This window comes from Euprymna scolopes, chromosome 14 (genome assembly GCF_053919585.1).
Source record: "Euprymna scolopes isolate OS-2025 chromosome 14, ASM5391958v1, whole genome shotgun sequence".
Taxonomy (NCBI): domain Eukaryota; kingdom Metazoa; phylum Mollusca; class Cephalopoda; order Sepiida; family Sepiolidae; genus Euprymna; species Euprymna scolopes.
In genome coordinates, this window is record NC_136495.1 from 38,145,042 (window position 1) to 38,160,807 (window position 15,766).

The window sequence follows — 15,766 nt, forward strand, 5'->3', positions numbered from 1 at the left end:
TTTAGGTGCTGTTAGCTAAAACCGAAACTGTAGCATTCAAAGTTGGCGGCATGACCACTGTACCAACGTGACATGCATATAAACCGATTAAAAATAAACTAAGATGAATGTAGAAAATGTTTGATTTTTTTTCTTTCAATTTGACCCCCTTAAAAACAATTTTAACCAGCTAAAGACATGTGAATGAATGGCCTGTAAAAAATCCAATCATTTGAAGCCCCTAGCGCTTCTGTGATTTATTTTCAAAGGAGATAATTTGAAAATGTGGAGACAAGACCGACAGACAGACATTTGGCTGTTTATATATTAGATTTGTTAGAAGTCAATATGTAGAATTTAAAGTAAACATTTAAAAATTTTAAATTAAGTTTCGATATGTCTTCATCATGCATGGGAACATTTAAATTTTGTTTTTTTTTCTTGTGGCATGGTGTCATTAGAAAATGAAAATCTGTTTTTTCCTAAATGATGACCTGCTCCCTCCCCCAATGTTTCAATTAGGAGGATCATGCTAAACTTGTGTGAAATTTTTTTTTTTTCCTTGATGTAAACATTGTGTAAATTTGAATTTATATTTAAAAATTTTTTACTTGTACTTTCAGAGCACATTTATCCATATTTCTTAGTTTCAAAATCTTTAGTGAAGATATTTGAGGAAGAAATACACTATAGATTAATTGATATGTTTATTATAATAAGGATATAGAAAAATAAAACTTGGCAATCTTAATAAAAAAAAATGATATAAAGTTACTAAATTAGGATTATCTGGAAATAAAAAGAACTAATTTAAGAAAATGCTGGTCCTCATCATGGCAGACATAATCTTGGAAATTATCCAGTGAAATTGAAGGTATGGAAAATGTTAAATGCCAGAAAATCTTGCACAAAATATTCGTTGACAAGTCTTTTGTGAAATTGGGTGGTTTGGAAGTCTTATTAGTTGTTAGCCCTACCAATAAGTAACAATAAACAGGAAGAGCCATCAAAATATCAACCCAGTCATTGTGCTTATCCCATAAAAATACAGAAAAAATATTAAAGATTTTTAAAGAAAATGTAAAATAAAATCTGTTCTTGTTTTAGATTCCAGCTGATGATGATGGAAAAGAGCAAGATTGCTCACAGACGACGCTTGAAACCCTGACCGCCAAATTCCATTTTGTGGACTTAGCTGGATCAGAAAGACTTAAACGCACAGGAGCAACGGGGGATCGAGCGAAAGAAGGGATCTCAATAAATTGTGGTCTGGTGAGTATTTAATTTAAAATTTGATTTCTAATTTAAAATAGATTAAATTGTAAAATAAAATTAAAATATTCTCGTCACATTTTATAACATGATTTATTATTTTGCCTTTGTATTTAAACAAGCTGGGTGATCTGGTGTTGCTAGGTCCTCAAATGTTTTATTGTTTCTGAATTTTTTAGATTACGATTGATAATTTGCATTGGAATTATTTGGACTACTATTATCTTGAGCATTATTTTTGCCATGTTTCAGCTGATGAAACCTCTGACAGTCTTTAGATGTATCTTGTCAAACTTGAGAATATGCAGATCGAGGATTGACAGAAGGAGTCCCAGGTTTGACAAGGTACACCTAAAATATTGTGAGAATAACCCCAAATGAGAACAGTAGTCTGAAGAATCCAAATATGAAAATTCAGAAATTTTTTTTTTTTTTTTTTTTTTTTTTTTTTTGATAAACTTTGTCATAGTTTTTGAGCAGACATCTTTGTACCCTCCCTCCCAATCCGTTCACTCTAGCAGCTGGTTCAATATAAAAGAAAAAGGAAAGATATTCATAAACAGCTGGCTTTTTGAACTGGTTTCGGTGTTATATTTTGAACATTTAACAGTAAGAATGAAAAAAAAACTTTTTTGACAACCCCAATTGCACTTATTTGATCCCTAATGATCCCAAGTGAATGAATGCATATATATTGTTTACTATAAACAGCTTGGCGGTAATATTAACTCGTTATATGTAAAATGTATCTTTGGTAGTTTCTAAGTTTTAGTTAAGGACATTCAGATGAAAATACAATTTTCTTTTATACAGGATAGATCAAAATGGTTAAACACATTTGGAGACTTAATTATAATGGAAAGAAAACTTATTTTCTGTATGTACATGTAATGCCATTTCAGTTTAGCTAGTTAAATCAGCTGAATTCTTCCCATTATTTCCAATGAAACGTTGAAGTTCATAAAACTTAACATTATGGCTCATTTCTTGTCGAATAGCTATTTCTACACAACTTACACATTTTAATTCATCAGTAGATCAAAGGCGATGACTGAATACTTTTGAGTTTAAATGTTCCTACAAGAAGAAATCATGGGTTCAGATCAGGAGATCTTGTAGGTCAACAAAGATCAGTGCTAAAAAAGAATCAAATGATTAAAATTCCTACTGAATGTCTTGAAGTTCCCTGATCATTTGATTTCTTTGCACTGTGATCTGATTTGAACCTGTGATTTTATTTTATTTTTTTTTTTTTTGTAGTGATATCTAAAATCAAAAGTATTCATTCTTCATCCTCAATATATTGATGCATCAAAATCTGCAAACTGTAGATAAAGCAATTATTCTACAAAAAAATGATCTGAAGTTATCAATGACTTTCATGAAAGTTAACTATAACTCTATGGTCATAAATGCTTCAAATAAATCTCAATACACTGGAGTAAGTGGCATCATTTTGGTTTCAAGCTGAACTATACACAGGAGTGTTGGTCGAATCAAATTTTACTATAGACATTGTTTGGCATTAAATAATCCGAAAGGACTGATATGCTTTTAAGCAGTTGATGCAAACTTAATCAGATGTAGTTGCTGTATTAAATATTGAAATGTTTTCAAATACCAAACTTATGTTCTATTTAACATCCATCTTAAATTTTGATGTTTTTATTTCAGCTTGCTCTTGGTAATGTGATATCTGCTCTTGGAGACAAAACTAAACGTGGTTCCCATGTGCCTTACCGAGACTCAAAATTAACACGATTACTGCAGGATTCCTTAGGTGGAAACAGGTGAATTAAGCTAAACCTTATACATGTGCACTACCAATTTTCTGACATTTTTTGATTTTGTACTCTTGCTGTATTAATTTTTTTCCAGAGTATTACATAAGAAAAACAGTTTTGTTGGAGAGAATGGACAAATTAGGGTTCAAAATATAGGATTCAAAAAAGTAAAAAAAAAAAATGAAGTTATCATACAAGTTTCAGAAAAAGGGAATTTGACTTTGGTTGGCAGATACTCGAATAGGACAGCAACATCAAAAGATGTTTGTCTCCAGTGAGAGCTAAACTAAAAATTAAGTAGTGCAGTCTATGCTGTCTCTGATTTCTGTAATTGTTCACTCTAATAAACTTCACATTTGAAATAAGCCTTTACATTTGTGTGAAGTTGATGGGATGATGATATGAGGTGTATAACAAACATATACATATCTCAGATGATGCAGAATATAATAGCAATGTCAGATTTCACCGTAATAATTAATCAATACATTCTTAACCCACTAATAATACACCTATGATGTCTATAAACCAACAAAGATTTTTAGGGTGTAAATAGCAGTTAAACCTTTTCTTTGGAAATAGACTAGTGTCTACATTAAGCATTTGAATTTGCTTGTGAATCTATAGCTAGTCATGTTTGTCACTCGGTAAACTAGACTGGTGGTAATATGATTTTACCCAGATTAAAAGAATCAAATGAAAGAATTTAATTCTATTGAGAATGCCTTAGTTAACAGAAAGCATGTTTTTTTTTTTTGTTTTTTTTTTTTACTAATATTTATCCTGTGATAAAGTGTCTATCTTAGAAAATCCATAAGTTAATGATTTTTTTTTTTATAATTCCTTGTTTGAATTTTTGGATGCATTAATAAATATTGTAATTTTAATTAATTTATTTTTTTTAAATTTCATTAATTGCTCAATCTAGTATATTGAGCTTTCTATTATCTCAATAGGTTCTAATACAGTAGAACCCCGGTAACAAAATACAGTACAGTATATAATACACATGTATATAATTAAATAAAATTATAAATAACACTGTAAGATGGGGTAAGTACTGTAACCAGGTGGCCGGAAAACATTGTATTCCCCATTGTAACTTGAAAAAAAACTGTATTCTAGGGCTGCCGTATCCTGGGGTTCTACTGTATAAAGATAAATATTATCTTTGTTATTTTAGTTATATATATGTATATTACCTTGACCTTGTATGAATATATAGAATTAAAACTAATGTTGAGTATTTCATCAGATAGACCCTGAAAATGTTCATAATTTTTTACTTTTTTTGAACAGATAAACTTTTCTACACTCGTGTTATTTTAAATCTCATTTCATCCAATCATTTAATTTTTTAGCAACTTTTTTTGTATCTCTGAATTAAATGTAATTCTTGAGTTTTCTGCTTTTGCTCAAATAAAATTTGAATATTTTGGTTGATTACTTCTAAGTTCTAATTAATCTTTTTTTTTTTTTTTTTTTTTTCAGCCGAACACTGATGATAGCATGTGTCTCTCCATCAGACAGGGATTTTATGGAAACTTTGAATACGCTTAAATATGCCAACCGAGCAAAGAACATTCAGAATGTTGTGGTTGCTAACCAAGACAAAGCTAGTAAATTATTATCGCAATTAAGAATGGAAAATTCTTTATTGCAGAAAGAATTGTTAGAATACAAAACGGTAAATTCTGTTGCAGAATTTTTTACTTTCAAAATGAAAAGCTTATTTATTAAATCTGTTTCATTATCTTTAAAATAAATGAATCGACTATAGTCAAGGAGGATCCGATAGCTCCCTTTTCCATTTTCTTTATCAGTACATATACTCCTTGCTAATATCATAGAAGGTATTTGATGACACTCTTATCATTTGACCATTTGAGAGTATTGGAAGGAGCCTGTTGCAATGTTTTTAACATAATATACTTGGTATTTTGGATGTTTATATTTATAGCCAGGTTTGATAAAAATGAATCTTTACCAGAATCACTGTATAAAATATATACTGAATTCTTTTGAATTTTTCAGCCATAGCTTTTTATCTTGACATAAGAGAACCACTGCTGAGTCTGACTGGATATCTACTACCATTCTTTACCTGGAATTCTATACAATTCAAAGCTTCTCTGGCTGGATTGATACTGATAATTTTTGCTTGGAACAACTACATTTAATATTCACAATTGGATTATGATTTTTTTTGTCTCTGTTTGGATTATTTTTATATTATAAGAATAGCTCACTGGATCCAGTATGCTTTAACTAAAGAGATTTTCAGATTCAATGTGCAAGTCTATTTAACAGAAGTAATAATAAAACAAGTTCTTATTTATGTAAAATAGAGCCATTGCAAAAAATAGGAGTGGCTGCTTGGTCTTATCATTACAGGCTGTTTGAAAATACCGGTTTCCTGAACTAAAATGCATCAAGCATTGATGTTTTTTTTTTTTTCCTGTACAAAACTCATGTTTGACAAAGTAGAAAACAAATTCAACAATTTTTCTCAACAAAACAATTAAACTAAACACCATGAATAAATATTTGAGGATATAAAAAAAACTTGGTGCATAAATTATTTTACGAAAATTACTGGATTTGGCATTAAATAACCTATAAAGGCTTGACATACTGTTAAAAAAAAAAAAAAAATAACAACCTAAGGAGGATGGGGTATTAAAATGGAATTTAAAAAACAAACTTCCTTGAACTTGTCAGTCACTAGGTATGGACCCTATCCAACACTTTTGAGCCAGGTTAGATTAAAATCTTCAAAGTAAGAAAAAAAAAAAAAAATCAGAAACCATCTTTACAAGAACCTCAGATTACCATTCTTATCTTGGATGCTAATCTCATAATGAGCAATACTAGTAAAACAATTGGAAATTATTTAAGATTTCTACCTGGCCATGGATGACTAAACAAGAGCATGCTATCCTGTGGATTAAATGGACAATTGTCACATGAAATACATTTGTTTCGGAATGGTTTTAGATGTAAATCAATAATTTGTATTAACGTTAGGGTTTGTGTTCCTTGATAGAAGTGCTGGTTGAGTTTGAATAAAATAAATACGTATTAGATACGTTTGAAGCCAAAACAATGCGTTATTACAAAATAAATGGATATTTATTTTGTTTTAAATTTATATTGAAATTTATAATACATTTCGAAGATACACTTCATCATCAGTATGTCTTTCATTATAGAGGGGACATCATACACATTGATGGGCACCTGTCCAGATCGCTGACGAGTTAAACGCATGGCATCTCACTTCATACCTCTTAGATATGGTATCATTAGGATCAACTGCATGCTATGTGATCGGTCTGCAGCTGTTCTTCCAAGGCAATTTAAGTCTACTTCTCCCTCGCCTACCAGGAACTACTTAAATTTGAGCTATCTTGATGACTCCGTTTGAGCATTGCATGTGACCATATCAATAAGAGTCTATAAATTCCGACCATATATTGGATTATTTACGAAAAGAATAATTACCATGTTAAAATTAATATTTGTAAATAATATAAGTTAATTTGACTGATTGGTTTTCATCTGAGACAAAATTTATTTTTTCTTTCTGTAGGGTAAACGTATTGTGGATTCTAATGGCGTAGAAGGAATCAATGATTTATGCACGGAAAATTCCATGTTACAAAGTGAAAATGAGAAGCTTCGGCAGAGAGTCAAAGCTATGAGTCAAACAGTAGAAAGTTTGACGGAACGCAACACGCATCTCGTTACAGAAAATGCTATTTATAAACAGAATTTCACCGGTGGTAAGTAATTCCTGATTTTCAAGGTTTTAAAATCAACTTTTATGATCTATTATATAAAATGCAGTTGTATGTGCATGTGTGTATGTTTGTATGTCCAGCTAAAACTAAAAAAAAAAAAAAACTAGTCAAAAAATACAAAACAAACATCCACAAAGTTGGTATTTCCTTTATCAGCATTTCCCTGGATGCATAATATCTAAAATTTAAAAGAAATTGCTTATTCTTTGAGGATCAACTGGTCCAGATTTTGCCAGGAGGGTTTTTCAGTGTTATGTATTTATTTGTAATGAAAATGCAGACTTTTGTCCTGAAGAATTTGTTATATAAAAGAGGGGAAAGAGTTTTGCGTGTCCAGCTAGAAAGGAATTGACTAGGCAAAGGAAAAAGAGGGTGATCAAAGAGAGGGAAAAAGAGAAAGATAGATGAATAGAGAGAGAAATGCAGAGAAGGTTTAATAGAAATAGGTTACACTTTTACCTCTGGCAATGTCTGGTAGCCCTGCTAGTATAGATATAAAAGGTTTGGAAATTTTTTACATTATCTATTATGGTACAACTGAGTTAATCAACATTTGTTTACCGGAGGCTTTTTTTTTTTTTCTTTTCATTATATTTAAGAAAAAAAAAAAAAAATTATATTTTCATTGTCTTAATTAGCTGTAATTTGCAATACCCATCAAGTTGCTCATTTGTTAATAAATTTCTGTCTATTACACTTACCCTCTCTCATATGTTATTTGACTGCCCCCTCCACCACTCTTATTTTATCTAATGCTACCAGATCAGGCTGTCTAAAGATACTGGTTTACTGATCTAAAATGCACCAGACATTGATGTTATTTTTTTTTCCTTTCCCTTTTTCAAAACTCAATCCTGTTCTGCAAAACCAAAAGAAAATATTCTCTACAAAACAACCAAACTAAACATGAATAAATATTTGAAGATATAACGAAAAAAAAGTAACATGCGACTGCAGCTGAGATTGAACTCACTACATGAGTTTGTAGTGCAATTCAAATCTTGTCCGTAGCTGAATACTTGATGCTTCGCTTGGGCTATCAAGGGTATTTTTTATCGTGATGCCATCACTAGATGGGTCCTACCACGGCTTAAGAGAGGCCCATCCACCCTCAAGAGAAGGATAGACTGTGCCTGTTTCCCAACCTGATATTTTACCTCGTGGTACAAACAACACCTTGCCTTCCCAAATGGTCACCCATCTGGTATTGGCAAGGCTCGGCGTTGCTTAATTTTGATCTAATAAGAGCTGGTGTCAATATGATTGTGCCGTACTTATATAAAGAACTTGAAGCATAAAATCATTTGCCAAAACGTTTGATCCTGTAAAGAGTTAATATACTTTAAAACAAAACAAAAAACACTTTTATTCTATACATGGTCTATTACTTGCTTCCATCTCTTTCTCCTGGAAAGAATAGAGATCAGAATAGTGTATTATAATCAAAAGTGAATATCACCAAAATATTCATACTATTTAACCCATAGCTGAAGAAAAAGTGATATAGAAAACAGAAAGATTGATTTTTAAATTTTGTCTTTTTAAACAATTAAACAAGTTTTGCAAACTAATTTTTTTTTTTTTAATTCAAATAAACTAACCCGGGCTCAATGGGTGACCCAACTGGTCACATATTGTCTTTATTACATTTGATGAAATAAACAGAAAATAACTTTAAAAAAATATAATTATTTTTTCAGACACAGTAAATAATGAATACATCACTTCAATGATACAAGATCATATCAAAGATGCAGAAATACTTCGGTAAGTAACATATTTGGTGATGACTTTAATTTTTTTATGTTTGATAAAAAAATTAAAACCCATGTAATGATAAACTAATACCTTCTGGATAAGATATACATCCATTTGGTTCTCCTCCAGTTATGGTTGAATAGTAGGGTAGACTGACAACGTTTTTTTTTTAAAATAACACAATTCATCAGAAAAAAATAGTATGAGCTTGGTTGACCATATTAGCATACTCTGACATCTTAAAAGAATATAAACTCCAAACTTCAGGTGCATTTTGTTGAGCTCCAAAATTTCTATGATTTCGGACTGAACTCTTTAATTTATGAGGATAAGTGTTCTTATTCAGTCTGCCATGACTTGGTAAATTCAGTTTGAAGTAGTTTAATTTGGATCTTACCTATCTGTTGATAGCTCAAATGGTAGGGAACGCTGCTGGAGCGCTAAATGTTTTGGTTTAGATTCTTGCTAATAGAGCCCAAGTCATTTTTGTTTTGTAATATTTTGAAATCGGTACTATATATTTGGTATAATATGCAATAGAGAATTGGCTCTGTAATAATAAATATAGAATCTGCATAAATTAAAATATATTTAACCGTATTTTATGACCAAGCAAGGCTGTGTGCGTTAAATAAAAGAATATATTTTTTATAAATAGGTTTTAAGCAAAAATTATTTATATAAAAAGTAGGCTTTGTTTTTAAATGTTTTTGTTATTTAGTTAAATAAATCAGGATATGCAATTTCATATCAATTTTTTTTATTTTAATTTTTATTTTTTAAATTTTTTTAGAGTCCATATATATACACTTTGAAAAAAAGCCAACTACAAGTTTTTGAGGGCCAAACTGCTCCAAAATAGGGCAAATTTGTACAATTTGGCTTAAAAATGGCCAATCTGGCAACCCTGAACAAGATTGAGTAATCCCCCTTTGATGTAGCCTCATTTTCGAATATAATTATTGTAATGGTGTGAGAAAGGAACTCGTAATTTCACTCAATAAGTCAACAAAAGATTATATTTGAAAGAAATGAGGCAAAAAAAAAAAAAACATTCTGCCAAGAGGTGTTAGACTGAAGGAGTAAATTAAAGATTCTCTTACAATCTGATTTTATTTGTATTGAACTATGTAGCACAATTTTACGTTCTGAGTATTTAATATTTATTAATTTATCTCATTTTATATTTAAACTATAATGACCACTATTTACATAGAAATGTTAAACTCATATTAGCTGCATGTTACAGATTTCTGTCCCAAAACTAATTTTTTGTGTTATTCAGAAAAATAACCACTTCAAAACATTTGCTGATTAGTGTAAAATATAGTAAAATAAATTATGGAGTATCATTTACTTTAATTTTAAGGATTCAACATCAACAACCAATTGGCGTAAGATCGTTTCTGAGATGATACAGAATTTTATAATTTCCAAAGACGATGTTTATTAGGATTTAATGTCTTTTATTTGACTTTTCATTCCAGTGCCAAATTAACAGAAGCTGAGTCTTTATACAAAGTGGCTGAACAAAGTGCGACTCGAGCCAAATCTCGGCTTGCCTTAAGCCCCATGTCACATGTCCCTATGTCCTCTCCATTCAGCATAGTTCCTGATATGCCGGATACAGACACTTACGAACTGCTGAAAGAAGCAACAGAAGACTTGAAAAAATTGAAAAAGAAAATTAAATTCCGAACAGGAGGTGATGGCCAAGAGTAAGTAATATATAATTATACTAAAGCTGAATGAATCCATGTTTACTTCTTTGATAGTTTTCCTATATAATTCAATGCTACAAAATATATCCCAAAATATTCTTTAGTTTTGGAATTGTCTGAAAAAAAATCCATCTAATTACTGTAATTTTAAATTAAACAAGTTGCCTATCTCCTACTTAGTTAAAAGTAGACACTATATTCACCAGAATCCGAATTGGTCATTCAAAACTAACATATGAATACCTTCTGAAAGCAGAAAGTATCCCTCAATGCAGAATCTGCCAACAACCACTAACCATTAAACACATATTAATGAAATGTAAAAAATATGAAAATATTCGTATGAAATATTTCAAACAACAAAACCTTAAAACAATATTTGAAAAAGAAACACCTTACAAAATATTAGATTTCCTGAGAAAAATTAAACTTTTGGAACTTATTTGAAAATAAAGCAAACCACTGCCCAAAGTCTCAAATGAAGAATATTCTCTTCACCTTTTATGGCATGAAATGACCTATAGGGTTGATGTGCCGTTAAACAAAAACTTACCTACCTACCCTCTCTTGTCTATGTATTTCTATTGTTCTCTCTTAATCACTCTTCAATATTTTTAACATATGTGAGCATTTAGAGAAAGAGTAATTCTCATTTTTCTGTGTTTCTTCATTCCAGGATGCATCAACTGTCTCTCTTTGTGTATCTTGTCTCTTAAATAAAATTTTCTATTCAAATATAATTTAACACAAAGTTCCTTCAGATAACACAATAGTGCAAAACTACAGAAATACTTTTCCTTAATATGGGCATCATATTTGTACTGATATAACTTGATAATATAGTTTGTGTGTTACATATGATAATAGGACATTATGACCCATAAAAAAAACTAATACTTAATTAAGATTGCAACAAAACTATTCCCAGTTGGGGGTGGCTTTTTGTTTTTTTGTACATATGAATCCTGGTGATGGCCCCTACTAAGGAAAATGAAAACCCATATAGTAAACTGTTAATATCGACTGAAACAATTTGCCAGTACAGTGGAAATTCTTGATTTATTCAATTCCATAACTGGAAGTAAGTTACCTGCCTTTATATTTTTGACGCTGCAAAATCGGATTTGTTTTTTACTATTGGATGTTAGATTAACCACCATATTTTCTGATCAACCAATCCACTTTTTTTAAAAATGATAATGTGCATAGAAACACAAACTGCCTTAGTATATTATGCAGATAGGTAAAATAAAAGAAAATAGACAAGATCAAAATCCATTTTACTATAAACAATACCCATAAAATAGTAAATTACCTAATTGTGTAATTGTAACTATGAGACATATTGAACTTTTACTTGTGTATTGAACATCCTAGGGATTTTTTTTACTCTTCTCTTATATTCCCCTCATGAAAATTAAAATCAATTGCTATACAAGAACCTGAAACTACAAAACCAGTCAAAGTAATTGAATGCAAACATTAAGTAGCTTTTTTCATACAAAAATATTGATCATTTTATTTTTTTAATATTTTTAATCAATTTTATCAAACATTTAATCCACTTCAACATTTTATTGGTCCTGGATATGACCTAAAACTATATCCAATGGTGAGACTCCAGCTTGTGGGCTTTGGGGAGTGTGAAGCCACCCTTTGATTGCTATTGCTCCCAGGTCCACTCTGACCCAGAGTGGTAGTACCTGTTAGGGTCCCAACTATGGGTTAAATAGAAACCGACTTGGAAAAAACAAATATATTCTATTAAAAAATTGTTCTTCAAAATTACTGGATTCGGCATTAAATGATCTAAAAAGGGTTGATATGCCATAAAATAAAAACAACCAATTAACATTTTCTTGCTTAGTGATATTCAGAGGAAGTGGTTTGCTATCCCCAAAGTATCTGCTACTACTACCACCACTACTAATTAAGAACTAGAACACACATAATGTTCATTTAGTTATACATTGATGTTTCACATCCACAGTAAATAGAAAGAATAATAAAAAAAAAGACAGATATGGAAGGAGGAGGTTGAAAAAAATTGAAAGTAAAATGTTGGGTAGGTGGAGTTAGTATTTAAAGTTATCAATTTGAATAATTTTTGACTAATTTGGGCTAACTTTTTATTTTAATCATAGGAGTAACAAAGAGAATATTTGTGAAAACGGTGATGGTCGACACCATGAAGATACTGCTGATTTAATACACAAGTTGGAACTTATTAGTGAAGGAGAGGTTCCATCTGATGAAGAATATACAGCGGGAGAGGTAAATATATTGTTTACAAAAAAAATTATGTAAAAGTTTTGACTACATTATGTACATTTTTTTTTTTTTTAAACTTATTTTGACTTTATTAGCCTCAGTTTGGTTAAAGAAAGTAAAGATGATGAATCACTGTTCATCTTACCTAAAGAGGTTTTACCAAAATAAGACTATAACTGAAACATGCTTGCACAAATATTTGTATAAATTAAAAAAATAAATAAAAGCTAAATATATATGCCTACTTATTATTGAGCACTATTATATAAATACAGGTATGTTTTATAAAAAAACTTACCAAGATGATGACATGTGAGTATGTGATAGTGTTTTTTATCTGTAATGCATTTGTTTGAAATTCTATTATAATGCATCAATACCTTTTTGTCTGTTTAGAGTCTTTTTTTTTTTTTTTTTTTGTCTTCCAAAAAATCTATTTTAATCCAATGTATAAAGTAATACACAAAGAAAATTTCATGTTTGTATATTCTCGGTTTCCACCTCTTTTGGCCTGATCACCACAGATGGAGTGCAAAAAAAAAAATAAAGCATAATTTAAAAAATTTCATCTTGTGCCGAATGTGAAAATGCACTTTCTTGTGAGCTATTAACAAAATGCAGTATCTATTGTGTCCAAAACTGGTTTGGTAATATTTTGGGGTCTGCATCAGTGTTGCCATTCTAAAGAATGACAATACATATGCCTGACACTCCTACAAGAGTTTTGGAAATAGACTGCCATAACCAGATATATTCTGAAACTACAATGTTTCAGTTTAAACAAAGGTGTTATAATATCATAGGATTGATGTTTTTGTCAAACATCTGTAGAATAGAAAACTTAAAGCATGGCAGCAATTTATAATAGATGAAGGATACACTTGTGAACTCTTTATGAATCTCACTACTAGTAGTGAGAAATTGTTTCAAGTTTGATTGTTACTTAAATTTGTATTAAATATTTTCCCCTCTTTCATTTAGGAAATGGTTGATCTTGATGAAGAGGATGACCTTGATGAGTTTGAGTTAATGGGTTCAAATACAGACACAGATGAAGAGGAAGGTGAGTGCTTGATAACATCATAATCGTATTTGGTTTTAATGTCGGGTTTTATATTTTGATGTGTATTGAATGGCTTTAAAAAATTGACTTCCACACCAATCTCTCTGCCCAGGTCTTTATTTATCCATCTTTCTCTCATTTTCATTCTTATCATTTCTATGTTTTCCTTGGCCTTGCTCTGTAAACTTACTCTTCTATCTCAACTGTTTTACAACTACTAACCCAAGAACTCTTATCCCTTTTTTTTTAATGTGACCATACCATTGAAGTCTCCTGTTTTAAATAGTTTTGCAATCAAAATAACATTTACTACATTTTTTTAGATAACAATCGTTGGTAGATATTTTCAGTTTGATTAAAAGCTCCCCCCCACCCCCAAATTAAGTCAAGTTGAATCCTAAATGCTGAAAAAAAATTTCAATATCGTTGATGTGAAGGGAAATTATTCAATTTGGAATATACCACAAGACAGATAATCATTTAATATTTGCAGGATGAAAACGTAATTGTTATTTACAATTTTATAAACCAAGATTGTCTCGTTTGTGGCATAATACAGATTTCTCATTACATACATGATATAGATTTTATTTATATTTAAAATTTTTTTTTTTTTTTGATCAGGCAATGTCCCGTAATGAAACACCTTACATGATTTTGAAACATCTCAATGCAACTGGCTAGTTGTTTAGTCCATGTAATACAATCAAGGCCATATAAAACTACTGAGAGGATATAAATTAAATAAACTTTTACCTTAACCGTTATTCTAGATTATTTTAGATAAGCACCAAAGATTGTATAATTATTTACGAAACCTACTTGAAAATATTTTTTCACGTTTCCCATTATTAGCATTTTAAAATGTTAACATTTTGCTCCTGTTATTCTCAACCCTATCTATATAATAGTGAAAATTTACATTTTGGTGCAATTAAAGTTAAAATGAAAATCTGCTGACCTGCACAAAAATTGAACTCCCAGCCATCAGATTATCAAAATTTCATGTTTAATGCATCTCTCTCCTTTTGATCATTTCCTAAATTTTCCCCTCATCAATCCTCATCTAAAAGTTTCTCAAACAATACTTAATTTTAAGTCTTATTTTATCATATAATTAAGAATATTTAGTTTCTTTTAATAATACAAAGTTGCTCAAGTTTTTTTTCAAGGTTTGTTTATTTTTTATTTTCTAGACCTTAGTTCATGTGATTTAGGTAAGTCCTTTAATTTTTTCCCCTGTGTTTGTGTTTATCCCGTGTATGTTTTAAAATGTGCGTCTGAAATGTAGTTTGTAATTTATCAAATTAACTTAGTCATCTCATAGGTTATGTCTGGATAAAATCTTTTAAAAAACTAATTTGTATATGTTTTTAGACAGTTAACTTCATTAAATTTTATATTAAAAATTAATTTTTTGTTGAAAACCTTAATATCCAATGAATATTTGAGGCTACATAATATATATATATATTTATTTTTTTAAGCACAATCAAAATAACTTTAAATGTTCCACCCACCTTAGAGAAAAATATGCAGAAGATAGTTTACAAAATTAATAAAAACTTTGCCCTTGAAAACTGACCAGAATGTTCAATTAAGTTGGAAGAGCTTTTTGTGGTATTGCTTAAAGGGATGCCTACAATATCAGTTGAAGAGTTGGCACTGAAGTTTTCCTCAAACCATACAAACTGTTCATAATTTTTAACAGTAGAAAAATTTCTAATCTGGGAAAAATGAGCATCTCATGAATTGTCTGAAGATAATTTGCAAGATGGGGACATCCTGATCATTCTTCAAGAGTGAAATATCCATTTTCATTTAAGTATTCTTCTTCATAAGTGAATATTTCGAGTTGCTTTGATTGCAGAGTTTTTTTTCTTTTTAAGTATTCAAAAAGTATTCAAGCTCCGCAATGTTTTGAATTTCAAAAAGCCGCCAAAATAATTCAAAATGTTCGCTCAACTTGTGGATTAGAATAATGAATAAAAAAAATGTAGATGCGTTAAAACCTTCAGAAATAGACATTTGAATATGATCATGATGTCCTGTTAACTTTGCAGAGCTCCTTGTAACATTACTTGTAACATTACTTGTAACATTACTTGTAACATT

At 30.1% G+C, this 15,766-nt stretch overlaps 1 protein-coding gene across 9 annotated transcripts in view; it reads left to right on the forward strand.

Annotated features, from left to right (window-relative positions):
* Positions 1-15,766, forward strand: part of LOC145292962 (kinesin-like protein KIF21A) — a 267,292-nt gene that overhangs the window by 136,916 nt on the left and 114,610 nt on the right. For 8 of the 9 annotated variants that reach the window (XM_080139175.1, XM_080139176.1, XM_080139177.1 and 5 more), the window contains exons 8-16: positions 1,087-1,251; positions 2,926-3,041; positions 4,527-4,722; positions 6,628-6,820; positions 8,539-8,605; positions 10,084-10,314; positions 12,462-12,591; positions 13,570-13,651; positions 14,848-14,868. In XM_080139175.1, the coding sequence (XP_079995301.1) occupies positions 1,087-1,251; positions 2,926-3,041; positions 4,527-4,722; positions 6,628-6,820; positions 8,539-8,605; positions 10,084-10,314; positions 12,462-12,591; positions 13,570-13,651; positions 14,848-14,868 (1,201 nt within the window). The remainder of the gene's footprint in view (positions 1-1,086; positions 1,252-2,925; positions 3,042-4,526; positions 4,723-6,627; positions 6,821-8,538; positions 8,606-10,083; positions 10,315-12,461; positions 12,592-13,569; positions 13,652-14,847; positions 14,869-15,766) is intronic. The other variant, XM_080139181.1, reaches the window with a different exon arrangement.